This window comes from Natator depressus, chromosome 8, assembly GCF_965152275.1.
Source record: "Natator depressus isolate rNatDep1 chromosome 8, rNatDep2.hap1, whole genome shotgun sequence".
Classification (NCBI taxonomy): Eukaryota; Metazoa; Chordata; order Testudines; family Cheloniidae; genus Natator; species Natator depressus.
The window spans coordinates 15004693-15032560 of NC_134241.1; the positions used below are offsets into that span (position 1 = coordinate 15004693).

Here is a 27868-nt window from a genome sequence, read left to right on the forward strand (position 1 = left end):
GGCAGGAGGTTTGGGTATGGAGCGCTTACCTGGGCAGCTCCCATTTGGTGGGAGGGGTACAGGTGGGAATGTGGGGGGGGGGGTGCAGGAGCTCCCATTTGGTGCTCGGGGTGGGGGTAGGGATTTGGGGGGTGCATGGGGGGTGCGGGGGCTGGGGATGTGTGGGGTGCCAGAGTCAGGGCTGGGGTCATGGGGGGGGGTGAAGGAGTCAAGCAGAGGGCTGGGTGTGTGTGAGGGGGGGTACAGGGCTCAGGGCAGGGGCCTTGGGGGTGTGCAGGGCAGAGGGCTGGGTGTGTGTGTGGGGGGTCAGAGATGTGGGCTGGGGTTGTGGGGTGCTCACGGCAGGGGGCTGGAAGGGATATGGCCTGCTTCCCCAAGGCCCTGCCCCTGCTTCTTCTCTGCCTCCCCTCTGACTGCTCCTCCCTTGCAAGGGCCATCAGCTGATCGGCTGGCAGGGACAGAGAGGAGGAGGAGGGGCAGGGACCCAGCACACTGCGGGAAGAGGCAGGGGAGCCGTTAAGAGGCAGGGGAGCCGGCAGGACCAAGCTTCTGCGCCTTGCCCCCTGTTTCCGCGGGAGGGGGCGGGGAGCGGAGAAGAGCAGGCCGGGCCGGATTTTTAATGGCACTCTGCTGCCTGCCAGCACCCCGTGCCATTAAAAATGGGCTTTTAAAAAGGAATTGCACTTGAAGGAGCTCTTTGATTCTACAATATTGGATCATAGAAATGTAGGGTTATAAAGCATCACAAGAGGTCATCTAGCCCAGCCTCTTGTCCTGAGGCAGGACCATGTAAACTTCGACCATCCCTGCCAGGTGTTTGTCCAACCTGTTTGCTCTTTTTAAGAGCAGGTTAGACTTCCAGTGATGGGGATTCCACAACCTCCCCTAGAAGCCTATTCCGGTACTTAATTTTCCTTCTAGTTAGGAAGATTTCTGAATATCTAACCTAAATCGCCCTTGCTGGTCTTGCTCTACATTCAGTGAACATGATGAATGCATTATCACTGTCTTTTTTTTCTAACAGCCCTTAACATATCTGCAAAAAGAAAAGGAGTACTTGTGGCACCTTAGAGACTAACCAATTTATTTGAGCATAAGCTTTCGTGAGCTGCAGCTCACTTCATCAGATGCATACTGTAGAAAATACAGAAGATGTTCTTATGCATACAAACCATGAAAAAATGGGTGTTTACCACTACAAAAGGCTTTCTCTCCTGCTGGTAATAGCTTATCTAAAGTGGTCATTCTCCTTACAATGTGTATGGTAATCAAGATGGGCCATTTCCAGCACTAATCCAGGGTTTAACAAGAACATCTGAGGAAGTGGGGGGTGGGGGGGGGGGTTGGAAAAAACAAGAGGAAATAGGTTACCTTGCATAATGACTTAGCCTCTCCCAGTCTCTATTCAAGCCTAAGTTAATTGTATCCAATTTGCAAATGAATTCCAATTCAACAGTTTCTCGCTGGAGTCTGGATTTGAAGTTTTTCTGTTGTAATATCGCAACTTTCATGTCTGTAATCGTGTGACCAGAGAGATTGAAGTGTTCTCCGACTGGTTTATGAAGTGAGCTGTAGCTCACGAAAGCTCATGCTCAAATAAATTGGTTAGTCTCTAAGGTGCCACAAGTCCTCCTTTTCTTTTTGCGAATACAGACTAACACGGCTGTTACTCTGAAACCTGTCTTTATGAATGTTATAATTCTTGACATCTGATTTGTGTCCATTTATTCTTTTATGTAGAGACTGTCCAGTTTGACCAATGTACATGGCAGAGGGGCATTGCTGGCACATGATGGCATATATCACATGGGTAGATGTGCAGGTGAACGAGCCTCTGATAGTGTGGCTGATGTTATTAGGCCCTGTGATGGTGTCCCCTGAATAGATATGTGGGCACAGTTGGCAACGGTCTTTGTTGCAAGGATAGGTTCCTGGGTTAGTGGTTCTGTTGTGTGGTATGTGGTTGCTGGTGAGTATTTGCTTCAGGTTGGGGGGCTGTCTGTAGGCAAGGACTGGCCTGTCTCCCAAGATTTGTGAGAGTGTTGGGTCATCCTTCAGGATAGGTTGTAGATCCTTAAAAATGCGTTGGAGGGGTTTTAGTTGGGGGCTGAAGGTGACGGCTAGTGGCGTTCTGTTATTTTCTTTGTTGGGCCTGTCCTGTAGTAGGTGACTTCTGGGAACTCTTCTGGCTCTGTCAATCTCTTTCTTCACTTCCGCAGGTGGGTATGGTAGTTGTAAGAATGCTTGATAGAGATCTTGTAGGTGTTTGTCTCTGTCTGAGGGGTTGGAGCAAATGCAGTTGTATCGCAGAGCTTGGCAAGGTAACCTATTTCCCCTTGGTCCCCCCTTCCTCAGACGTTCTTGTTAAACCCTGGATTAGTGCTGGAAATGGCCCATCTTGATTATCATACACATTGTAAGGAGAGTGATCACTTTAGATAAGCTATTACCAGCAGGAGAGTGGGGTGGGGGGAGAGAAAACCTTTTGTAGTGGTAAACACCCATTTTTTCATGGTTTGTATGTATAAGAACATCTTCTGTATTTTCCACAGGATGCATCCGATGAAGTGAGCTGTAGCTCACGAAAGCGTATGCTCAAATAAATTCCTTAGTCTCTAAGGTGCCACAAGTACTCCTTTTCTTTTTGCGAATACAGACTAGCACGGCTGTTACTCTGAAACTTAACATATCTGAAAGCTTATCAGTTTGCCCTTCAGTCTTCTTTTCTCAAAAAAAAACTGGGCATGTTTAGTTTTAACAGTTCCTCATAGGTCAGGTTTTCTAAACCTTATCATGTTTGTTGCTCTCCTCTGGACTGTCTCCAATTTGTCCACTTTTTTCTTAAGTGCAGCATCCAGAACTGGATCCAGTTCTCCAGCTGAGGCCTCACCAGTGGCAATTAGAGCAGGATAGTTCCTTCCTTTCTTACATATGACACTTCTGTTAATTCACCCCAGAATATTAGCTTTTTTCACAACTTTATCACATTGTTGACTCATTCAATTTGTGATCCATTCTAATCTTTTCAGCGGTATTACTGCCTAGCCAGTTCCCCATTTTTGTTGTTCATTTAATTTTTTCCTTCGTAAATTAAGTTCTTTGCACTTCTCTTTATTGCATTTCATCTTGTTGATTTCATACAAGTTCTCCAATTTGTCAAGATTATTTTGAATACTAATCCTGTCCTTCAAAGTGTAACTTTGTGTTATCTGCCAATTTTATACGCATAATTTCCACTCCATTATCCAAGTCATTTATGAAAAGATTGAATAGTACTGAAACCAGGGCTGACGCTCTGTGGGACCTCACTAGGTGCATCTGCTCATTTTGACAGCCAACTAGTGATAACTCTCTTTGAGTATGGTCTTTCAACCACTTATGCATCCAATTTATGGCAATTTAATTTATACTTAATTTCCCTAGTTTGCTTATGAGACTGTCATGTGGGATTGTGTCAAAAACCTTACTAAAATCAAGATATGTCCCATCTACTGCTTCTCCCCTATCCACTAGGCTAGTAACCCTGTCACAGAAGGAAATGCGGTGGGTTTGTTCTTGACAAATACATGCTTGCTATTTTTATAATCCTATTATCCTCTAGATGCTTACAAATTTAATGTTTAATCATTTGTTCTAGGTACTATATTTGTCCTTCTCCAGTCCTTTGGGACCTCACCTGTCCTCCATGATTTCTCAAAGACAATTGCTAATGGTTCCAAGATTGCTTTAGCTAGTTCTTTAAGTAACTTAGGATGAATTTCATTAGGCCCTGCCAACTTGACTGCATCTAATTTTAGATAAATATTCTTTAACTTCTTGTTTCCCTATTCTGGCTTATGTTCCTTCCCCCTTATTGTTAATATTAGTTGTGTTAAGTATCTGGTTAGAATTTACCCTCTTGGTGAAGACTGAAGCCAAATAGGCATTCAAGACAGCTGTGGTGTTTATGTCACCTGTTCTTAGCTCTCCTTCCCGGCTAAGTAGTGGACCTACACTTTCCTTCATCTTTCTCTTGCTCCAAATGTATTTATAAAACCTCCTATTACCTTTTATGTCCCTTGATGTCCCTTGCTAGGTGTAACTCATTTTGTGCCTTAGCCTTTCTGATTTTGTTTCTACATGCATGTGCTATTCTTTTGTACTCATCCATAGCAATTTGTTCATGTTTTTGCTTTTTGTGGGATTGCTTTTTGATTTTCAGTTCATTGAAGAGCTCCTGATGGAGCCTTTTACAATTCTTCTTATCTTTCCTTTGCATCAGTTTGCTGTTGTACTTTTAATATTGTCTCTTTGAGAAAGTGCTCCTTTTTTGCCTCTCAGTTAATCAATAGCAAAAAGACAGAAGTGCCCCAGAGATACTTACCTGAAGTAGCCCATATTTGTATAGCTCAGTAGGCTAGCATTTCAGTGTTGTTGCAGTGAAAATGAAGACATCACTACCTTAGACATAACACAGACAATATATTTATAGAGCTAATGTTTCCATGACTCTTTAAAACTAATTTTAGCATTAAAAAAAGAAGTTGCTGGCTAGTTCACCATTATATCCATGCTCCTTTCTCCACCACTCCTCCCAAATTCACCACCAGCACCATTGTTTTGGGTTTATTTTATTGTATTGTATTGATTTATAAAGTAATGAAAAAGCTTGAAATTTCCCCATACTTTCTGTACGGATGAGACCCTTGTAAAGGCTTAGCACAACTTCAGGAGAAGCAATTCAAGAAATATACTTTATCCTTTTGTAGATGTGGGTCTGGTTTGCATTTTTGGATAGTTTATATAGTGTAATAGCGCACCTTGGGCGTTGGGCACTTGATAAATATAAATAAATAACACAGAAACATGTGTGATAATTCTCAGAGGGACAGGTTCTTCCTTCACTTATGCCCATGTTACCCCATTAAGTGTAGTGGTTTGCATGGGTATAGCTAAAAGCAGAATTTGGTTCAAAGTTCATAAGTAGTGAATAGGGAGAATGACAGGTCACTTGAAGGTTCTGCCTTCATTTACAGGGTAGCAGATGGGAGGGAAGAGCAGGGTCGACCAAAACAAAACCGTTACTATCAGCTCAGTTTTAAAAAGGAAATTTTAGCATGTAGAATACTTCCAATTTCTTGTTGTTTTTTATCTTTTATGTTTGCCCGTGCTGGGATCAGAAAACAATAAACAGCATAGCCTGAAACTGCAAGATTCAGAAAAGTCTTCCTTATATAACAGGGGTGAAACTGAGCAAGCCTCTAGGGGAAGTATTTGATATTTGTAATGGTCTATCTATGTTTGGTGTCTGTAGTAACACTCTTAAGGAAATAGAACCTTCATTAATATCGGAGTAGTGCTTCTGTAGTGGAATAGTTCTTTGTAATCTCATAGACGTTAAGGCCAGAAGGGACCATCATGATCATTTAGTTTGACCTCCTGGATATTGCAGGCCACAGGACCTCACCCACCCTCTCCTGTAATAGACCATAATCTCTGGCTGAGTTATTGAAGTCCTCAAATCATGATTTAAGTACTTCAAATTAGAGAGAATTCACCATTTACACTAGTTTAAACCTGCAAGTGGCCCGTGCTGCAGAGGAAGGCGAAAAACTCCCAGGGTCTCTGCCAGTCTGACCTGGGAGGGAAATTACTTCCTGACTCCAAATATGGTAATCAGTTAGACACTGAGCATATTGGCAAGACCCAGCAACCAGACACGTGGAAAGAATTTTCTGTAGTAACTCAGAGCCGTTCCCATCTAGTGTCCTATCACAGGCCGTTGGAGATACTTGCTGCTAGCAGTCGCAGATCAGTTACGTGCCATTGTAGGCAGTTCCATCATATCATCCCCTCCATAAACTTATCAAGCTCAGTCTTGAAGCCAGTTAGGTTTTTTGCCCCTACCGCTCCCCTTGGAAGGCTGTTCCAGATTAATCTGAGAAACATGTCTACTTCGTGGGGAGTAATAAATTACATACTACTGGCTTGGCAGTTACTTCTGTAACTTTCCAGGCATACACAACAGTGGTGAAGCTTACTGTATGCACAGTGGTACTATATAGTAAGATGTCCTCAACCTCCATGGAAAAACTCCCCTATAATAGAATTGCAATTTACATGTTGCAATGCATTGAAAAATTTGTAGTGAAATCAGATCGGAAGTTTGTTATAAGAAAGTTCGCCTATCACTGTCCGTTGGTTGGTTGCTTTTGATTTTTTAAAAATGGGATACTGTCATATTATCTTGTGAGTTATGGAACGGCTACCGTCTGAGGAGAGATTAATAAAACTGGGACTTTTCAGCTTGGAAAAGAGATGACTAAGGGGGATATGATTAAGGTCTATAAAATCATGACTGGTGCAGAGAAAGTAAATAAGGAAGTGTTGTTTACTCCTTCTCATAGCACATAGGGGTCTCCAAATGAAATTAATAGGCCACAGGTTTAAAACAAAAGGAAGTATTTCTTTACACAACGCACAGTCAACCTGTGGAACTCTTTGCCAGAGGATGTTGTGAAGGCCAAGACTATAACAGGATTCAAAAAAGAACTAGATAAATTCATGGAGGATAGATCCATCAATGGCTATTAGCCAGGAAGGGCAGGGATGGTGACCCTAGCCTGTTTGCCAGAAGCTGGGAATGAGCGACAGGGAAAGGTTCACTTGACGATTCCCTGTTCTGTTCATTCCCTCTGGGGCACCTGGCACTGGCTACTGTCAGAAGGCTAAATGGACCTTTGGTCTGACCCAATATGGCTGTTCTTATGTTTGTATGTTATGTTCTTAGGAGGTCTGACAGAATCACAGCACAAGCTGAGCAGGGTCAAGCCAGGTCACTGTCTGGTTGGGAGTCTTAGGGTTTGTCTACACGGTGCATTAGTCTGCATTAGAGGGATATAAATTGTAGCGTGCACCAGCATGTTGCACACTAACAGGCTTCCATGAATCCTGCTGGTGCATCCTAACAGTTCCCTACTGCATGCTAATGAAGTCCTGTTTTGTGACTACATTAACAGTATGATTTACATCCCACTAGTGCCAACTAATGCACCATGTAGACAAGCCCTTAGACACTGCAGGATTTGGTCATGTTAATTTATAAAGTGTTGTTCTTCCATCTGAGTTAGGTAGGATTTTACAGGTGTAGTGGATGCATCTAAAAATGTGGCCTTGACCAGTTGAGGCTACTGAAGGTCTCACAAAACTTTTCATAAGAGTTATTGTGTTAACCTCAGTAGCCTGGCCAAATTTTCAGTTAAGGTAATTACAGTACATTCTTCTCTACCTAAACTTCCCCTGCATTTCTGATTTGGTATGATAGTCTTCTTCACTTCTTGTCTTGAATGTTATTGTATAGCTTGGCTGTACTTGTTTTAAAAATCGTAGTGTTTCATCAGAGTGTTACTTTCATTCCATTTGTGATTGAAGTGTTATTTGTGAGGAGTTTTCAAATTTCATTCCTTTTAAATAAAAGGTACTATGTAAATTTTCAGATCATTATTTGATTACAGAGCATACGATGAAAGAATAAAGGAAATGCCAGTTTAACAGGTTGAATTCTCTTATTACTGCTGTGATAGTAATCCTATTTAAGTGTAAAATTAAATTTTTTAAATACTTTCCATTGTTGAATTAAAGGATTAGAAATTCATAATGACTAAATTAATTAAAATGCTTTAAGTTTTGGACTTGAGTTTCCTATAATGCTAGGAATTTGGGGGTTTACTTTGGTTCCAAATGCCCAATTTTAAACAAAACAGGTTGTACAGAATTTTGGAAATATTCTCCAGAGAAAAGCATTAATTACTACTACAAACAAATTAGGGCTTTGTACAGAGAACAAATCAAACATCTGATAGTGTGAGGGATATTAAGTTCTTCCCACACCCATTTTATTATCTGGCATATAAACAGCAAGGGTGGGTTATGGATTACTATCAGATGAAGAGACTTGGAGTCAGATTACATGGAGTCTGATTCACAGCTGTCCCACAGACTTCTGTGACCTTTGTCAAGTCACATGACCTGTTTGTGTCTCTTCACCTATCATTAATGGAATGTGACACTCACTTGCCAAGTGTGTTTTGAAACAGATCAAATGTGTAAATTGTTATTGTTTCACCTACTCTTTTGTTATGACCTTTGCTTTTCCAATACATTCTGTGTGACCCACCTGACCGATATCTTGAAGCTGTTTTTGACTCTGCAGTCAATTGGCCTGACAGTCAGCTTCAAATAATGCAATGTTAAGAGTGTCTGGGAGCTGAAGTCTTGTAAAATGGTAACGTTTAAATAAAGTATGTTCTCCAACAGCTTTAGATCACTATACAGCAAGAATACTCTGTGCCCGTGGTTTTGAGTGGTAGGATTCATCATGTTCCTAAACGCTGGTGTCTAACATATTAGAAAGCAGCATTTCTAGCAGTTGTTTCACTCACTGCAGCCTCTTAGAATCCTCAGGAGATTTGATTACTCTGTTGCTAACATTTGCATAGAAACGAATGCTGGATTTGAAGACAAAGACCAGGCAGCTTTAAAGATTTATACAAAAGGGGGTGGGGGTGGAAGGAAGGCTTTTTTTATGAACTTATTTTGCTTTTGATGTAACTGGGCCCATTCTCCTCTGCTACGTGGAGTGGCTCTGAGCTAAGAAAAAAGTGGGCAGCAGCTGCCCAGGATATGCTTGGAACCATTGAGAAGGCCTTTTGGGAGCCTGGGATGACTGTCATCCCAAGGGAAGAGAGTAGAACCTCTAAAATAGATTTTTGCATGTTATCGGGACAGAGGAACTGAACAGCAAGAGAAGATGGGAGCATGGAAATAAGAATGCCTGTCCCTCTTCACTCCACTTCTGACATACCTGCTATGCCCGATACATCATTGTAGGCAAATTCCATGAACTCTATTAACCTTGTTGAAAGGATATTGGGGAATGAAAATTACTCATTTCTCTGGTCTCAGACATTCTATATTCAGTCCTGGACCAATGCCAAACAGCACTTCTAGTGGAAAGTGACAACCCAGGTGACCTTTAAGTATAGTGGTGCAGGCTTTGCGTTAGTTACACCTCAGAGCTTTAGTCCCTGCAAGATATCGGGACTGGCTACACCCAGCAGGAAACATGATTCCTAAAGAATGGCAATACTTCATTATTGTTAGGTTTCAGAGTAACAGCCGTATTAGTCTGTATTCGCAAAAAGAAAAGGAGTACTTGTGGCCCCTTAGAGACTAACCAATTTATTTGAGCATGAGCTTTCGTGAGCTACAGCATCCGATGAAGTGAGCTGTAGCTCACGAAAGCTCATGCTCAAATAAATTGGTTAGTCTCTAAGGTGCCACAAGTACTCCTTTTCTTTTTGCTTCATTATTGTGACAGCGGTGGCTTTGTAGACCACAGTTTATGAACCATTTCCATATGCCACTAGAAAACTGAAGACTCCAGGCTTCATTTATTGTGCTCATTCATGACCAAACAAGTCATGAGATATTGGACCTTAAGATTTCAACATTCTGATTGCTATCTGGCCCACACTTTTATTGACCTACTTAAAATGACTTTTTGTTTTTAACCACTGATGTTCCACAAACGGAGGGCCTTGGAAAGCTGTGATTCCAAGTTGCTCTCATTGGTTTCTGCTTCTAGCAATTCTCAGCATTACAACTCCTAAACCGCTTTATTAGAATGGAAGAAAAGCCAAGATGGTAATTGGAGTGGCATTTTAATATTGGATATCTCTCCATCTGCTATTGTAAGTAACCGTTGGCAGAGTAGTATGAAAACTTTCAGTACCGTGAACATTTCCAAGAAATGGCCCTGGGCCAGTGACCAGAAGAAAATTTTAGTCCCTGGACACACACTGTAAGTGGACAGCATGTTATCCATAAAAGCAGGTAGCTAAACATTACTTCATATAGCTAATTCACAAGTACAATATGACAAGTTGAGAATAATCACTTATGTATGGACTGCTTTTGCCAGTGACTCTATAAATGGCTTGACACAATCTTTGGCCAATTGGATCTTTGCCCCATGTTAGTAGTAATGTATTTAAATAGATGCCCATTTCCATTGGTTGCTGTAGTAGGTGGAATGGGTGAAGGGGAGAGTCTTTACTAATGCAGGATTCGAGATTGGTATTTACTATGCAGGGGGTGGTGCTTTATTGGTATATTTAGTAATAGTCAATTGTAGGTGATTTGATGGATTCAGTTTGTTTGGCAATGGCCATTTGCTGTATATTTTCAAGGTGTTAAATGTGCTGTGCTATGCTAAGATTTCCCAGTCAGTTTAGGCTCCTTAGTTTTGTTCAGTGACAGGAATGTAATAGACGCTTTTTTTTTTTTTTAATTGTTTGCCGTGTATGTCTGATAGACTCTGAACTAGAGAAGAATTCAGAGATTATCAGTGTGCTGTTTCCTTGTCAAGATAGAATGGCCATTTTTTTTCCTGTGACTTCTGTGTTGTATTATGTAGGAGACATCGCATGTTAGGACATGGAGTGAAGCCATGTTCAGTGAATTCTGACTGAGAGAGAACTTTAAAAGAACAATCTGTATTGCAAACTCCAGTTTGTATAAACGGGACTGTTTCAGGCAAGATTGGTGAAATTTACATTCGCACTGGGTGTGAAAATGGTCTAATCCACTGTTTAGTTCAATATGCAGAATTATTAAAGGGAGTCTCACCAACCTGTTCAGGAAAAAGTTTCGTGTCTCATATCAATAATGGAGAATGTCCAGTTTTTAATCCAGTATTCCACCGAGCATCTTTTTTGCATTTAATTTGAGAGATTTTTGGAGGACCTACCAAGGTTAAAGAGTGGGTTCTTCCATCATCTGCTGTAACACTTAAAGTAATGGTTTGTATGCAATAATAACGATTAACAGTGCAAAAAAGGCAATAAATATTCCTCTTCTATATCTGGAAAGTAGCTGGACAGTGCATTAATATCTTTCTATTGCTACAGTAACTAGAGTGGACATTTAACTTTAGTAGATGCAATTTGAAATTTTAAAATCTGCAGGACCAGATAACTTGCACCTAAGAGTTTCAAAAGAATTGCCTGAAAAAATATGAGGTATTAATGTTGATTTTTTTTTAACAAATCTTGACGCACTGGGGAAGTTCCAGAAGACATAAAAAAACTAATGCTGTATTAGTATTTAAAAAGGGTACACAGAATAAACCGGTTAGCCTAACATTAATCAAGACATAATCATGGGTCATCTGATATGGGAGAAAAACAGAAAAGAATTGAAGAATAGTTGCAGAATTGGAAAAGTTCAGCAAAAAGCTACAAGAATGATCCATGGTCTGGTAACTTGCCGTATGGTAAGAGACCAGCTGAATCTATTTAGCTTATCAAAAGGAAGGTTAAGTGGTGACTTGATCACACACTGTCGGTACGTCCACACAGGGATAAAAAATCTGCAGCTGGCCCAGGTCAGCTGACTTGAGCTTGCAGGGCTCGGATTCTGGGCTGAAAAATTGCTATGTAGATGTTAGGGCTCAGGTGGGAACCTGAGCTCTGGGATCCTATGTGGGTGTAGGGTCCCAGAGCTCAAGTGCCATCCCAAGCCTGAATGTCTACACAGCAGTTTTTAGCCCCACAAACTAGGCCCCAGCCATGGCTGTGCCGCAGATCTTTTATCTGTGTGTAGACATACCCTATAGGTACCTACGTAGGGAGAGGATTTCTTTTACTAAAGGGCTCTGTAATATGGTGAACAAAAACATGGAATGATCTCGTGCCTGGAAGCTGAAGCTAGCCAAATTTAGACTGGAAAGAAGTTACAGATATTTAACAATGAGTAATTATTGGAACAGCTTACTTAGGGATATTGTGAATTTTCCACCACTCAGAGTTTTAAAATCAAATTGGATATGGTTTAAAAACAAACTTCTGGTTGAGTCAGAGCATATAGATTTGTACATTTTTTAAGGCTGGAAGGGACCATTGTGATCATCTAGTCTGACCTGGATTGTTGGTACCAGAGGCTCAGTGGCATGGGGATCTTGGGGAGCCAAAAGGTACCGGAAGGAAGATACTGGACCCCTGAGATTTACCCACACCCCAGAAACAACTTCACTTACAGTCTGAGCCTTTCCCCTCTTTGCCTTCAGACTATTTACCTGTCAGGAGGCAGCGCTTCGTCAGCCCTTAAGGAACTAATAGCGAGTGAAGATGGATCGGGGCTGGATTTTTCCATGGGGGTTCTGGGCCCACTGACAGTGCAGTGCTGGGAAGGAGGGACGCTATCTCTCCATTGTGAGCTAGGACTCTAGAGTGGAGCAAATGCTGCGGCCCCTAGATTCCTACTACTCCCTGGTTCCCACTGACCATCCCAGTTCCCTGCAAGGAGCCAGTAGTGGGAGGGTAGGCTGCACAGAGAGTAGAGGCAGGGGGGAGCTCATAGCATCTCTGTGCAGGGTTGTGGGACCAGCAGATGAAAAGAGTGGGCCAGTGTAAGGCTGTTGGCTGGATGATTGTGGGGTGAGTTTCTGCTGATCTGCACTGAGGACAGTTCTTACTTCTTTATGGAGAGGGAGTGGGGTAGGAAGGAGGGCATTTGTGGAGGAGGTTATGGAGGTACTGAAGAGGACAGTATTCTCAATACCTTAGTACAGAGCAGTGAGGAACAACTGCAGTTCTCTAAAGGCCTGGATGCTGGATGTTGTCAGCTGGTTTCCTTGAGGAGGAAGCATCTCTGACTTGAGGTTGGTACTCTGCTCTGGGCCCCTGGTTTTCTCCCTTCTGTTGTGCAGGCCTGCTAGTCTTTAAGAACTTAGGACTCTGCAAAGGGCAGTTATCAAGAAGAAGGGGAACTGCTGGCAGCTCAAGAGACTGCTTCCTTCTCTGCGATGCAAAGCTCTCCCTTGGATTGCTTTGTTCTCTGACTCTCCCTATTGGGCAGCAGGGTCAGGATCCACTCTTTAAACAATCCGTAGCATTTGAATCAGTGGATCATCTATGGATGAGTGAGACGAGCAGGATTTGGCCTTGCCTCACAGGCAGAGCTAGAATTAGAACTCCTGAGTTTCTGGCTTCCAGTCACATGCTCGGCCTACTGTTAAGTGCACCGCTCCTGCTCCTCTTCCCCAAAGCTCATTGGTTCTCTGTTAAATCTCTTTAACAAGCAAACCTCAGCAGGGAGTGAATGCCACAACTATTCCTGTGGAGGTGATAGAACAGCTAGCTATGGGTGACGTGGCTTCCCTGCTGGCTTTGTTTTGTTTGGCTCTAGTAAACAATTTTTTAAAAAAAAAATTCCAGATAATATGAATAAAATTAAGCCTCTTTCATTACTTACTGTTAATATGTCACTGTAAGATTTAAAGTGCTTTATGAAGGCTTTATTAGTGCAATAACATCTGTTCAGCCTTCCCTGAGCTACGTGAACAGTTGTGAACTATTGCATGCCTTTGTTGAGTGGATAATTTTTTCCCCTTTCCTTTTCCCCACAATATTTGTCAGTAATGAGACTCAAACACTTGATCTTTTTACTGTATGTGTGTGTGTTTGTGTTTGCATTTCTTGGAAGGGAAGTTTATGACCAAAAATTCCCAAGCAGAATTTCTAGAGCACTGTATCTTTTGTTTTCCCTCTTTTTGCATATATCCTTTAAGCCTAGCTGGGGGGTTTACAGTAAGAACAGTATCTGGAAATTCTGCTCCCGAATAACTGCATCATCTGTACTCTTGGGTTGCAAAGCAGAGCAAAACCAAAGTGTTTGGGAGCATATCACAAAACCCAGCTTGTATAACTAGCCACAATGGATAGCTTGTTCTCTGCTCAGTGGAGGCCTGTCTCTACTTAATATTGTTTTGAGGAAGACAGTGTTAAGGTAAGAGAAGTTTCCATTGCAGTTCTCTGCATTTTGCCCTAAGACAGAAATCCAAAGATCTAATGGAAGACTTTTTAAATTATCCTTTTCTTTTCTTTACTTTAATAGGATGTTTCTTTTGTCTTTCGCAGGAGTTAGATAAGGCCCATAAAGAAACACTGTCACACTAGTTGATTTATCTTTGTTTCAAAGAAGAAAAATCCCTTACATCAACTTTGGGGGTGGGGGAACTACATGTGACGTGAATAATATATTGTTACTGAGGCCCCAAGTTTTCCAGGATGACAAGGAATTCACCCCTGCTGCAGAATTAGGCCCTGGATTCCAATTATGCCATTTAAATGATCTTTTGTGAAGTTATATTTTGGGGCCTAAACAGGTTGACTTTTTTGTTTGTTTGGTGGGGGCTTTTTTCCTTTCAGAGTGTACGCTTTAATCATTTACCATCAAAGTATTTGGATTAACTTTGGTTAATTTAGAAGAAAAATCAAAGTGTTATTGGTAAACGTTTAATGTTAAGGCTCGCTCTTTTTCTCTTGCAGTGGAATCTGGTATGTGACGATGACTGGAAAGCTCCCTTAACTACCTCCTTGTTTTTTGTGGGTGTTCTGGTTGGATCCTTTATATCAGGACAACTCTCAGACAAGTAAAGTATATACACCAAAACTTATAGTTCTCTATCTCTGATTTTCTAAAAGCACACTTAAAAAATTAAATGAGCCAGTGGTGAATGCCTGACCTGTTCAAACTGTAGCAAAGTGGATATACTCTTAGGTTGGGCCAACACTGATGAGAAATGGTCACCAAAAACACTATGGTTGTAGCGTTGATACTAACAACGAGAGCACTAATGTGGATTGACTGCTGGCATTTTTACCCCAGACGATCTAATCTCATTGTAGACAGAGCCTTAGCCTGGCATAAAGTCAGCTACCCTAATCAAAGCAAAATACTATTATGGGGCTTATTTTTTTTTCCCCAAAAGCCTTTTTTCTGTATTTCAAGTCTTTTTGCAGCCACAAATTAAAACAGGCACTAACAATTGTTGGGTAGGTTACATAGCACTCAGACCTCTCACTGCCTGATGTGTTGGAGGAAAATTACGGGCTGCTACTGAAAAAATCAGGCCAATGTTGTACTATTTGATTTAACGTGGACTATCTCTGTTATGGGTACTTACCGCAAACATGTTTTCCTTTCTCTAGCTCAGTTCAATAACTCCCTTTGTACAAGCTTTCGTAGCTTCTGTTGTACCCTATGTGGTCAGATTTAAGGTCTAAGTCCAGTAGTTTGAGTTTGTGGAAGCTAGAAAACACGAATACTGTTCACCAATCTCTAATAAAGTGGCTTATTGACCCAGCTACTAGAACCATGGGCTGTCTTGTTTATCAGCACCAGGGTGAAAACAAAATGGAAGCATTCTTGTATTTGAAAAACCCAGTTTTTTTAGTTTCTTGCATTTCAAAATATCTGAAGTCTAATGTGCAATACATTATGTGGCATTTACCTGGTTTCCAGTGAAATCACATGCCACCCTTCTACTTTTCTGATTTAATAGTAGTACTCATACATGTTTAACGTCTGGTCTTTTGGGGCCAAATCCTGAAGTTCTTACTTGGACGAAGCGCCCGCAAGGATTTAAAATAGTTTGCCTGAGTATGGTATTTAGAATCCATCCCTCTCTTCTTACAACAGGGAGGGACTCTGTTGTCGGGCTGTTTAGGAGTGTTTCATCATGCACTATTAGGGTATGTGTATGCTGTGATAAAACCCCGCCACACCAAGTCTCAGAGGCTGGGTCAGCTGACGTGGACTCATGGGGCTTGGAGTGCAGGGTTAAAAATAGCAGTTTAGGCCTTTGGATTTGGGCTGGAGCCTAGGCTCAGAGACCCTTTCCCCCTTGCGGTGTCTTAGGGATTGTCTACACTGCAGTTAGACACTCACGGCTGGCCTGGGCAACCTGACTCGGGCTAAGGGGCTGTTTAACTGCAGTGTAGATGTTCTGGCTCTGGCTGGAAACAGGCTCTGGAACCTTCCCACGTCAAAGGGTCTGAGACATCCACAACATCTACATCACAATTAAATAGCCCTTTAGCCTGAGTCTCCTGAACCTGAGTCAGCTGGCCCAGGCCAGGCATGGGTTTTTAACTGCAGTGTAGACATGCCCTTAGATTCCAGGCTCTAGTGCAAGCCTAAACATCTTTGCTGCAATTTTATAGCCCTGCAGATTGAGTCCTGTGAGCCTGAATCAGCTGATCCTGGCCATCCACAGCCCTGCTGTGTGTCTTTTATTGTAGTGTAGACATACCTTTAGGTTATGACAATCCTGAAGCTAGATTCAGCTCTCTTGCTACCTTAATGATTCCTGAGGAAACATTGCTAAGGAGCCCAGAAACATAACCACTGGTATAGGTACAGAGTGTCTCTTCCAAATGCTAATGTGATTATTGTACCGAAGTGGGCATGATGGACAGCCACACTTTGTCCCAGGAGAGACTAGTTTGGCATAGTTTTGCTCCCAGGGGATTTCTCCTTTGATATGTTTTACACTCTAGTGCCATCAAGCAGTATGCCTCAGAAACAGTGTTGCAGACATGTTGGAATCTGCCTTGCTCCTACAGAGCAGGCAGATAGTAATCTGAGAGGCAAGAGTAATGGAGTAAATGGAGAAATAGCAGCTCAGAATGGATTGATGAGGAAAGGCCTTTTTCTGGTTCATCTGTGCATCTTATCCCTCCAATCTGTCGAAGTCTTATACTGCACTTTGTGGTATCTGGGCACCATTGTTGTCACTCTCTTGACCAAGTTTAATTTTGAAGTAGGGTTACATGAAATCTGTGTTAAGCAGGATTCCCTGCATCAAAGTACATTGTCTGGTACTCTGCTCCTTGAATAGTCCCATTGGAAATCAGTTAGGTTAGTCACAGAGCAAGGTACTCCTCAGTGTAACTGAGTAAGGTTTGCCGAATTGGGGCCCTTAATGACTATAGACTGGCACGGGGCCAGAGTTTTTCCTCTTCAAAAGACTCCAGTTCTCTGCCTTGTGTTTATTGTCCCACTCTGGGATGTGGAAGAAAGCACTACTTTTGAGTCACTGACCCCTCATCTTTTGCATTTTAGCGATAATTCACTTTCTAGGTGTTTGCACTTGTCCACACCCATTCCATCATCCCTGAAAAGAGAACCTCCCACCAGATTCTCAAAGAAATCTCTTAAGGTACATCTGCACCACAGCTGGTAGCATGCTTCCCAGTGTGGAAAGACAGACAGACACGTGCTAGATCTGCTCAAGCTAGCATGCTAAAAATGGTGGTGTGGGCATGCCAGCAGCTTGGGCTAGCTGCCTCAGTACAATCACATCTGTTGCCAGCGTACTCGCCCAAGACAATGCAATCACAGTTATTTTTAGCAGTGAGCAGAGCTAGCATGTGCCTGTCTACCCATTCTGAGAAGCGAGCTCCTAGCTGCAGTGTAGACATACCCCGAATTGCAGCGCATAAGATATTCTTCCACTTTTGGAGTGGAATTTTTAGCTTGTCTGAAATATTTGTTTACTTGTTCCACTTTCTGAGACATTTTCTTGTTATAAAGACCCCCTATGTGCAAAACTAATTCACTGATCTTGCTGTTATTTTCATGACTCTTTCTTATGTAACCCTTTCATTTTTGTCTTTGTTCACGAAAGGTTTGGCAGGAAGAAAGTTCTGTTTGCGACCCTGGGGGTGCAAACCGGCTTCAGCTTCCTGCAGGTCTTCTCTAGCAGCTGGGAGATGTTTTCAGTGCTCTTTGTCATCGTCGGCATGGGACAGATCTCTAACTATGTGGCAGCTTTTGTACTTGGTATGGGAGTTTGTTATGCATAGCACATTTTCAGTGTTATTGTTCCCCCTGCTCTCCTCATTTACTAATGGCTTGGTTTTTTTTATTTTTTCCCAAGCAGCACTGTTAATAAGAATATAACCTTACCAAGCATGGCTAACTCCTAATCCATTTGAAAATTTTCCTTTTAGTAAAATAGCCACACATCAAAATAAAATGCTTTGTTTACCAAATACTTAAATGAGCAAAGGGAGTAAATCAGAACAAGTCTTTATCTGAAGCAAGAGCTCTCCAGTGAGAGGATGCAGTTAGATGCACACTCATAGTCATATGTTGGAAGACGTGTAGAATGAGTTGTGCCCAGTTGCTCTGGTGAACTGCAGTTTGGATCCAAACACATGCAAATTGTACATATGATATTGTAATTTGTAATTGTGATCAAACATGTAAGCACAACTTAAGACTTCTTAAAACAATCTGTGATAAAAGTTAAACTGTCACATGGATTCTGTCATTGCATCCATTCTATGATAGCTAAGCAAAGGTGTCTGATTGGAGGACAAGTAAGACTGACTATGAATCTGTTTAAGAGAGATCTCTGAATGCTTTTGTTTTAAAAAGCAACTTCACTGTCTAGAGCACTGAATTCTTTGTGGCCATAACAAAGCCCAGAACAGTTCTGAAAATGGTGTTTAGCTAATTGCTGCAGCAGGCAAAAAACATGGTTTATTGGTGTAGGTTTTACCAGACTAGTGCCTTCTGTTGTGAGTCCTTTTGGAATCCAGAAGGCTTTTTTAGTCATTGAGTTAGAACAATTTTAGGGTCTAATCACATAGTTTTTATTCATAAAATTACTACCTTTTGGTGCAGAATCAGGCCCTAAGATAGATCTGGCAGCGCCTCATTAAAACAGGAAAAACTGCAACTGATATAGTGCTAACAATTGAAGCATGTGTGAGGAACAGTTTTGCTAAAAGTAGCGTCCGTTCTTGTATAGTAGTAAAATATTTGGCTGCTATTATTTCTGATAAGTTAAAATGCTAATCCACATTCTCTTGTTTTGAACAGGCACAGAAATTCTTGGCAAAACAGTTCGTGTTATATTCTGCACACTAGGCGTTTGCATATTTTATGCAATGGGCTACATGTTGCTGCCACTGTTCGCGTACTTCATCAGAGACTGGCGGACGCTGCTTCTGGCTCTTACTTTACCTGGGCTGCTGTGCATTCCACTGTGGTGGTGGGTGTAACTACTTTAAAAGATGTTTGGCTTCAGAAAGTCTCACCTACAGCTGACAGGGTTCAGACCTGAGGTTAACATAACAGAAATGTGGAATCTGTTGCAATATTGGCCTTTAGCAAGAGGTTATGACTGAAACAGTATGAGTGTGTCTGATGTTTCCTTTGGGGGTGTTTAATAGAATCATAGACAGTAGAAATCTTTAGCTTTCATTTCTTCTGCCAGATTTTGCCATTGTAGTACAGAATCTTAAATTTCCTTTTAAAAAAAAATCTTTAAAAAATGTATAAAACTACTTTTAAATTTAGGGCTGTCTGGCTGTGAAATTAAGGTTGATTCTTGTCTCAATAGCTCTGGATTTACACTGATGTAACTATGCTGGCTTCATACCAAGAGCTGAGATTGGAATCTGGTCTATAAGTGTCATAGAAACACCCAAGTCCTACCTACACTTAAAGGTTCCACCAGTACTACTGCATCCGTGGAGAATTACTGCTCTGAAGTTGGTTAACATGGACCTGTGGTTTTCAACCTGTGGTCCCCGGATCCCTGGGGTCTGCAGACTATGTCTAAGGGATCCATGAAAGGTGACTATGAAAATAAAGTTTCAGGTCCCAAAAAAGGCATTCCGTTTTTCTTACCAATCAAAAGTATGTGAATAACCCCACCGACAGGTCAAAACCCAGAAATATTATCATTACCATAGAAACCCACAGTTAGCCCTTTCTCATGTTGTGTCAAATGTCGTGCCAAGCAGGTGCAACATTTATAGTTGAATTCTGTTCAGTCAGTTTTCAGTCTAAGACTTCTATGATAGGGGTCCATGGACCACAGGTTGAATTTCCAAAGGAGTCCACGCCTCCGTTTGAAGTTTTTTTAGGGGTCTGCAAATGAAAAAAGGTTGAAAATAACTGATATAGACAGAACCTACATCTAAAGTTCTATCAGTAAAGAACTAACCTTAGCACCAACATCTCTGGTCTATTACCAAAGCCTTCCTTAAGAACTTTCCGTAATATTAATGAAGGATGGCTTAGTTGTTGGCATTATCATTAAGCTAGAGGAAATTTGTTGCACTTTTGTCTTCTCTTTGCACTTGGCTAGTCCTGTATCTATCTTAGCTTTTTCTATAGTATCCATCACTGTAGTGTCTGTGCATTCTGATGCCTTCTCCTACATATGGTTTTACCTAGTGATACCCATGGCTTTTCTGCTACCTCAGGGGTCGGCAGCCTTTCAGAAGTGGTGTGCCGAGTCTTCATTTATTCACTTAAATTTAAGATTTTGCGTGCCAGTAATACATTTTAATGTTTTTTAGAAGGTCTCTCTCTATAAGTCTATAGATTCTATAACTAAACTATTGTCGTATGTAAAGTAAACAGGGTTTTCAAAATGTTTAAGAAGCTTCATTTAAAATTAAATTAAAACGCAATCTTACGCTGCCAGCCCGCTGCCAGCCTGGGGTTCCATTCACTTAGGCCGGAAGCAGGCTGAGCGGACCTGCGGCCGGGACCCCGGCTGGCAAGGAGCCAGCAGCCAGAACCCCAGACCAGCCGCGGGCTGAGTGGGGCTGGCGGCCGGGACCCCAGACTGGCAGTGGGCTGAGCGGCTCAGCCTGCTGCCACTCAGCCCGTTGCCGGTCTGGGATCCCGGCCCTGCCCACATAGAGTGGGTACCTACCTTCTCGCTGGTTATAGCCCATTCTCTTCCTCTCTCTTGGCACTGAGCTGAGGGTGGGAGTGCACTGAGCACAGGGCTAGGGTGAAGGAGCAGACTGGGGGTTGGGAGGCAGGGTCAGGCCAAGAGCTAGAATGAGGGAGGGGGCTCAGGGTTGGGGCAGGAGGTTTGGGTGTGGAGTGCTTACCTGGGCAGCTCCCATTTGGTGCGAAGGGTGCAGGAGCTCCCGTTTGGTGCGAAGGGTGGGGGGGGGGGAATGTGGGAATGCATGGGGGGGAGCTGGGGGGGTGCAGGAGTCAGGGCTGGGGTGTGTGGGGGTGCAGGGGTCAGGGCAGAGGGCTGGGTATGTGTGGGGATGCAGAAATCAGGGCTGGGCGTGTGTGAGGAGGGTGCAGGAGTCAGGGCATGGGGTGTGGGGGGGTGCTGGAGTCAGGGCTGGGATCGTGTGGGGTGCAGGCGTCAGGGCAGAGGGCTGGGTGTGTGTGAGGGGGGTGCAGGCGTCAGGGCAGAGGGCTGGGTGTGTGTGAGGGGGGTGCATGGGTCAGGGCAGAGGGCTGTGGGTGTGGGCTAGGGTCCTGGGGGCGCTCCCAGAGCGGCTCACGGCAGGGGGCTGGAGGGGATATGCCCTGATTCCAACCCCCTTTCCCAAAGCCTTGTACCCACCTCGTCTCCGCGAGTGCACTGCGTCTCCCCCTCCCTCGCAAGGGCCATCAGCTGATCCGCGGCAGGGAGGGAGAGGAGGAAGGGCAAGAACCCAGCACGCTGGGGGAAGAGGTTGGGGAGGGGAACTTGCCTGCCCTGCAGCAGCAGCTGGCAGAACCAAGCTTCTTCATCCTGCCCCTGCAGGGGAGGGGCGGAGAAGAGCGGGCCGGGGCGGGCAGGATTTTTGATGGCACGCTGCTGCCTGCTGGGGTCCCGGCCCCGCTCAGCCTGCTGCTGGCCTTGGTTCGGCAGCGGGCTGAGTGGGGCCAGCAGCTGGGACCTGGCAGGCAGCAGCGTGCCATTAAAAATCGGCTTGCGTGCCGTCTTTGGGATGCGTGCCATAGGTTGCCGACCCCTGTGCTACATCCTTTTCAATTAGCTCATCTAAATATCTAAGAGGTTATGTGCCCAAAAATAACTGCTGGCACGTTTTATAGAATTTGGCTATCTATCTGATTGCACCCACAAATCAGGCAGTTAAATGCAAAAGAAGTATAAAATGCATCTGCAGGTACAAGGTATGTGGGTGCAAAATCCAAGGCCAAAATGAGGCTGTTTTACAAAAAGCCTTTATATGTATATTGAATCTCAGGGCCTTTGCCCACATGCTTGGAGAAAGTTCTAAGCTGGTTTCCAGTGCTGTTTGGAATTGCTTTCAGGATTCTAACTCTTACCTTCCTGTCTGTATGGGTTGGTGTGTGCTTTTCCCCTTGTGACTCCAGGTTTAACTTGTTTGTCTTTCTTTGCATTTTGTTGTTTGGGATATTTTACAGATACATTGTTTGTCCATGAATGGAGTATACTAAAGTAAATATCGGCTTATCAGTTTTAAACCTGTGTATAGCATCATCAGTCAAATAGCTACGTAAAAGGACTTACAGTCCAGACACACCCCCAGCCCTGACCCCTAGACCCCCCTACACACTCCCAGCCCTCTGCCCTGACCCCTGCACCCCCCACGATCCCAGCCCTGACTCCTGCACCCCCCCACACCCTATGCCCTGACTCCTGCACCCTCCTCACACACCCCCAGCCCCCTGCCCTGACCCCTGCACCTCCACACACCCCCAGCCCTGACTCCTGCACCCCCCACAAATACCCAGCCCCCTCCCCCCCTCGCCAAACCATGGGCCAAGACTAAATAAAAATGCTATCTGTGTGCAGCTGCAGTTTATGGGACACTGTCAGATCAAATTTTACCCAACATTTAGTTGTATTTTTAAAAAAAATTACTAGAAATGCTTCCATCAAATTGAACAAACAGTTCGATACAAACAAACTTTACGGAATAAATTGTCATTCTCCTCTGCAGCGTTTGCAGCCTGAACAATGCAGCACTGTGCTAGTTTGTGAGAACCAAATATCGAAGTTGACCATGCTGGGTGAAATGCGGTTTGTAGCAGGAACAAAATTAGAACTTTTAAAATGTTAACTTTTAATAAACGTAATTAATTTGTACCATAGGAAGGGAAATATTTTTCTCAGGACTATTCTGTCATCACTGCTGCTGTCAGGCAAACAAGGAATAAACAAAAAGCCATGTTAGTTCAAGGTCCATTAGAAATAATCAGTCAGATCCTAACCCCTGGCTTCATCCACCTTTGCACTAGGTGGGGCTGATCAGGGGAGGAGAGTGGAAAGGTGGTGTAGAGCTACTTCCTACTCAAAACCTGCTCCAGAGTTCTGTGCCTTTCTTTTTGAAAGGCCAGGTCTCGCCTAGCATTTTGGACAGAAGGGAATGATTTGCTCCTTTTCCCATTGAAGTCCATGGACTTTACTGAGAGTAGGATCAGGCTAAGAAAGGCAGAACTAGAGACCACTGGTAGCTGGGAGATGAGCTGGGATTGAGGTCTGTGGAACTTTTATTCAGAAAAAGTAGCATTTGGGCATCTATATGATTTCAGAATTTTCCTCCACTGAGTACTGTTTTTATGGAATACGATAAGTCTTAATAGTCCACAAGGTGGAGCTACTTCTCTTCCTAGATAGTAGAAAGTACAATACATAATTGAGTCCACTTTCTCTTGTGAAGGCAGCTTGTATATAGGTATCTCATCCCATAGTGATATCTACAGTTGTTAGCTTATATGTATCACTGTCCAAATGTTACCTACCTACAGCACAATGTCATGCACACAGTTTCACACTGCCTTCGTTTCTTTTGATAAAACATTTTCTTCCTGTACTTCTCAAGTTTGATTTGTAGCTTAACTTTTTAGTCCCTTTTAAGTCCATGAACAAATTTCAATCTCTTTTTCACAGTATATGCTCATCTGCTTTGCATAAATGTGTGTTGTGTTTTTGTTTTTAATCACTGCAAGGTACAGCACATTTTAAACTATTTATGGCTGTGGCGATATGTATGTGTGTCTTTGCAGCCGTGGTCAGTGTGGAAATGCAGACGTTGTTGTTGTTCTGAAACTTGTTGCAGGGTCATTCCAGAATCTCCCCGGTGGCTGATCTCTCAAGGAAGGTTACGAGAGGCAGAAATCATCATCCGAAAGGCTGCAAAAACAAATGGTATTACAGCCCCAGATGTAATATTTAATCCTATGGAGGTAAACTTTCATGTGTATTAAAACTGTCTGTCTGATCCTCCCTGTAACGTCCTAGGCACTTTCCAAACAGATGTTCACCCCATATCCTTCCTCTTCATAAATCTTCTGAACCTCCTGTGAGCACTCCAGCCAGAAAGAAAACACATCTCTGTGTTCTGCATTGTACCCGTTTGTGCCTTTTTGATTGTAGTCTCTTTAGGGCAGGCTCTTTAATTTGCTTCATAGTTTACTTGTTACTCTGTGGCTTGTACATACCCTGCACTAAGTAGACTATCTGAAATGCTGTCTTATCCCCTGTAATGCAGTAAATCTTCTCCCCCTCATGAGAATGGACTCTGCTTCTTTATATGAGACAGCTGACACATGCCTGTGAATTCTCACTTCTCAGAGTGCTGGAGCCTGGCCATATGGTGGGGAGATTCCTGAGATATCATATAAGATGGACTTCGCTTTCAAATTTCCTCCAGCCATTGATTTTTGAATGTAAAGATTGTTGTCCCAGATAGAGATGTAAAGCCCCCCCCCGATGGTGAAACAGAATAAGAGAGCAGATAGCAAACAGGCAAAAACCTGGCCTTAAACTAAAGGGATGAATGAAAACCCATGGATCCCTACATGCTATTTAGGACCATTCCTAGAGAAAGAGAGCCCCACTCAAATGATCTGAGGACTTCCCCTCAAAACTAAAGTCTAGCTATTTGTTTTACTGTTCTCTAGTATGATACAGCTCTTATGTGGTCAGGGCTCTATCTTCCCTGAATAGGACCAAACCCAAAAGTCGGCCAATGTCACTGGGGGCTGGTGCTGAATGTTAAAGGGAGAGACTGTAACTCCTCAGATTGTAAGCACTTCATTGCAGGGATTGGGTCTACCTCTGTGCTTGGATAGTGTCCAGTCCAACACGGTCCTGATCCTGGTCAGGACCTCTGGGTACTACAGTAATATAAATATATCCAAGCTCAGCATTACTCTCAAAACGCTTTAGGGCGGAGTCGTCATTATGCATCGCTTTCCTCTTTCTTCTTCCCTTACCCCACCAATATTCTCCCCCCACTCCTGGAAGTTTTCTTTCTTTCTGAGCTGGGCTGAAACAATGTAGGATTTGAGGTGGGAAAAATGTGTTAATATCCAAACTTGTCTCACTTTTGGAGGTCACCCTGAGACCATTTGGGTGCCACTGATTCTGGAGGATGAGGGACTCCTGGACTCTGTTCAGTTAAGGAGCAGTATGGTTTCAGATTATAGAGTTACATTCAAAGCATCATTTCTGTCTCATAGCAAATGACCGGCCCTCTCAGCCACTCCCATACCTTCCTTCTGGGACCTGCCCCATCGAGGATTTCATTGTCTGTGTATCCAGCTACTAATGGACAGAGCCTCTTCTCACAGATAGCAACTGTTAGAACTTACACTATGTTCCTGTTTTTAAGTTTCCTGTTTGTTGATTTCTTGGCCGCTAATGGTGACACAACTGTATAGTTCTTAATAAAGATCATATGATTTACAAGAAAGGGTGGAGAGCTGCACTGCTGCAAGCAGTTGACACGTGACGTATATGTCTTTAGGGGGCAGCACGTTTTCAGGAAAACAGAAGCTCTAGCTCTTAATGCTACTAAAAATGTCAGGCTTTTTTAACGGACTATGATTTATAAAAGCAACAACAGGACCCTGCGAGGTGATGAGCTCCACAGCTTGGGCTGCAGCCGAAGCCCAAATGTCTGCACCACAATTAAATAGCCTCTTAGCCCGAACCCCGTGAGCCCGAGTCAGCTGTGATGGGCCAGCTGCAGGTGTCTGATTGCTGTGTAGACGTACCCTCAGAAATAGTTTACATTCACCCACAGTAGCTATATCAGCCTCATTGAAAAGCTGCACTCACACTAGATCAGATACAATTTACAGCACATTGGTGAGGGTTTTTTGGTGTTGAGGGGTGAAGTTTAGGGCTGTTGTTCAAATTAGTCATTCTTATTCATGCAAGTAGTTCCTTTGATTTCAGTGGGACGCATTCTGTGTATAAGGATTCCTCACATTGGCAGCAGTTCTGCCACCATTTTTCATGTAGAAAGTACTTTACTCCACTATTATTCCCGCTGAAGTCCATGAAACTTCTTTCACAGTAAGGTAATATTCTGCGAGTAAGGGTGACAGATTCAGGCCCAGTAAGATTGCAGGATTAGGCACTATGTAACTTTTGACAGTTTATTAGGGTCAGAAGCTCCAGTGCAGTTGGCTTATAGGGACTTGATTTGGTATTAAGTATTTTATACATTCCTACATTGAGAACTAGGGAATGCTGTGTGTGTAGCTACTGTTACAACAGCCTCAAAGATAACACATTCCTTCCATTCTCTGCATGTGCAAACCTCACATTTATTTACATGCATTTCTATGCTTCAGCTACAATTTAATCTCAGAATGACCTAGCTGAAAAGGATGTGGACAAACCAGACATTTCCTCCATCTCCAGGAACCAGCTTGTTGTAAAAACAAGAAATGTAGAACTGAGGCTGATCAGGAAATTGGTGTGGTGTATCACAATATAGGGTTGATCAGATGATAAAACCAGTGGTTGGATTGTCCAGCATACCTCTTGAGTGTTGATTTGTATGGATTAAAGTAGTGAATGTTGTACCCCTAAAGTAACCTAATGCTCTAGGAGAAAATGCTTCTAAACAAAAACTTCTGAAACTTGCACTAGACAGATGATGTTATAGTATACTCTGCTACTGTAAGTTAAAACTAGTGTTTGAAAAGTACTATTGAAGTGCCAAATATTGTTTAGTATTATTACTAACATGGTTAGGGGGTTCAAAGAACCAACATAAAGTCTATCTTTAGAATTAGCTGTCCTTGGCCATTTTGAATTTAACTTGAGAGGAGAAAGGAACCTCCTACACAATTGTTTTTGCTTGCCTTCACTCAGTGTTAATCTCCACATATAGCAGTTTATGGAATGAAGCTAACGTGCAAAAAGCTCTTCTTATTGCAGTTGTAGAAATGGAAGTTTTCACCTTAACATAAATTGCCAGGGTGGATAACAATCATGATTAAAAATTAAATCAGATTGTTTCCGTGTTGATAGTTCTTTACTTCTCATTTTATAGTCGTGCATTGCTAAAGTGGATACTTGAACTTATTCCCTTATTTGGTTTCCTAAAAAAAAGACCAGTCCAGCATTATTGTTACTTTGAGAACCACACAAACTCGGACATGAAATTGTGAAGTAAATACCTTGTGCTATATTTCCAACCAACACCATCTTCTGATGTATCAAACGCCCGCAAGTCAAGGATGCTGAAATGCTTCGACCAGGCTATTAAGCTCCATCAGGTTTTGCAGTTTGAAGTCAGTGGGACTTATGCTCCTAAGTCACTTACATGCTTTGGAAAATCCTTCCCTTAGATATTTAAATATAGGTTTAGGAGTCTAAAGTTAGTCAGAAAAAATTAGTTCACAAATAACTTTTCTTTGTTAACACTGAAGCAATTTTGTTTTGAAGTGACAAAATTTGTAGCCAATAAAAGAAGTTTTGAGTAGAAATAGAATTTTACCTTCTGATACTGCAAACACTTATGCAGATGTTTAACTGTAGTCACATGAGAAATTCCATTGAAATCAAGGGACCATTAATGTAACTAAAGTTACATACCTGCTTAAGTGTTTGCAGGATCAGAGCCTTAACTTTCAATATTTTGTCTCTTGCTAATAGCGGTTTTGTTAAGAGACCCTATCAGTAATGACATTTTAAGAAAGCATTTTATAAATTAATTATAAGTTTTAATTTAAAGTTGTAATAGCACAGATTTTCAAATTAGTTTTACAAAGCCTGAACAAGATTTAAATCAGTGATTTTTTTAAAAATCCTGTGATTTAAATCAAGGGATTTAAATCATGTAAAAGACTACCACTTCTCTTAGTAGTTTGTTCCAATGGTTAATTATCCTCACTGTTAAAAATTTGTGCCTTATTTATAATCACCCTGATTTAAATTTCTCTGCCCGTAAGGTGTCCTAAAGCCTCTCAAGATGTTTACTGCAGTCCA

The 27868-nt window shown here is 42.5% G+C and overlaps 1 protein-coding gene across 1 annotated transcript in view; it reads left to right on the forward strand.

Moving 5' to 3' along the window:
• The window catches only part of LOC141991978 (organic cation/carnitine transporter 2-like), a 45471-nt gene that overhangs the window by 5904 nt on the left and 11699 nt on the right, over positions 1 to 27868 (forward strand). Inside the window, exons 2-5 of the mRNA XM_074960485.1 lie at positions 14370 to 14473; positions 17513 to 17667; positions 18715 to 18886; positions 23697 to 23823. Of these exons, the coding sequence (XP_074816586.1) occupies positions 14370 to 14473; positions 17513 to 17667; positions 18715 to 18886; positions 23697 to 23823 (558 nt within the window). The remainder of the gene's footprint in view (positions 1 to 14369; positions 14474 to 17512; positions 17668 to 18714; positions 18887 to 23696; positions 23824 to 27868) is intronic.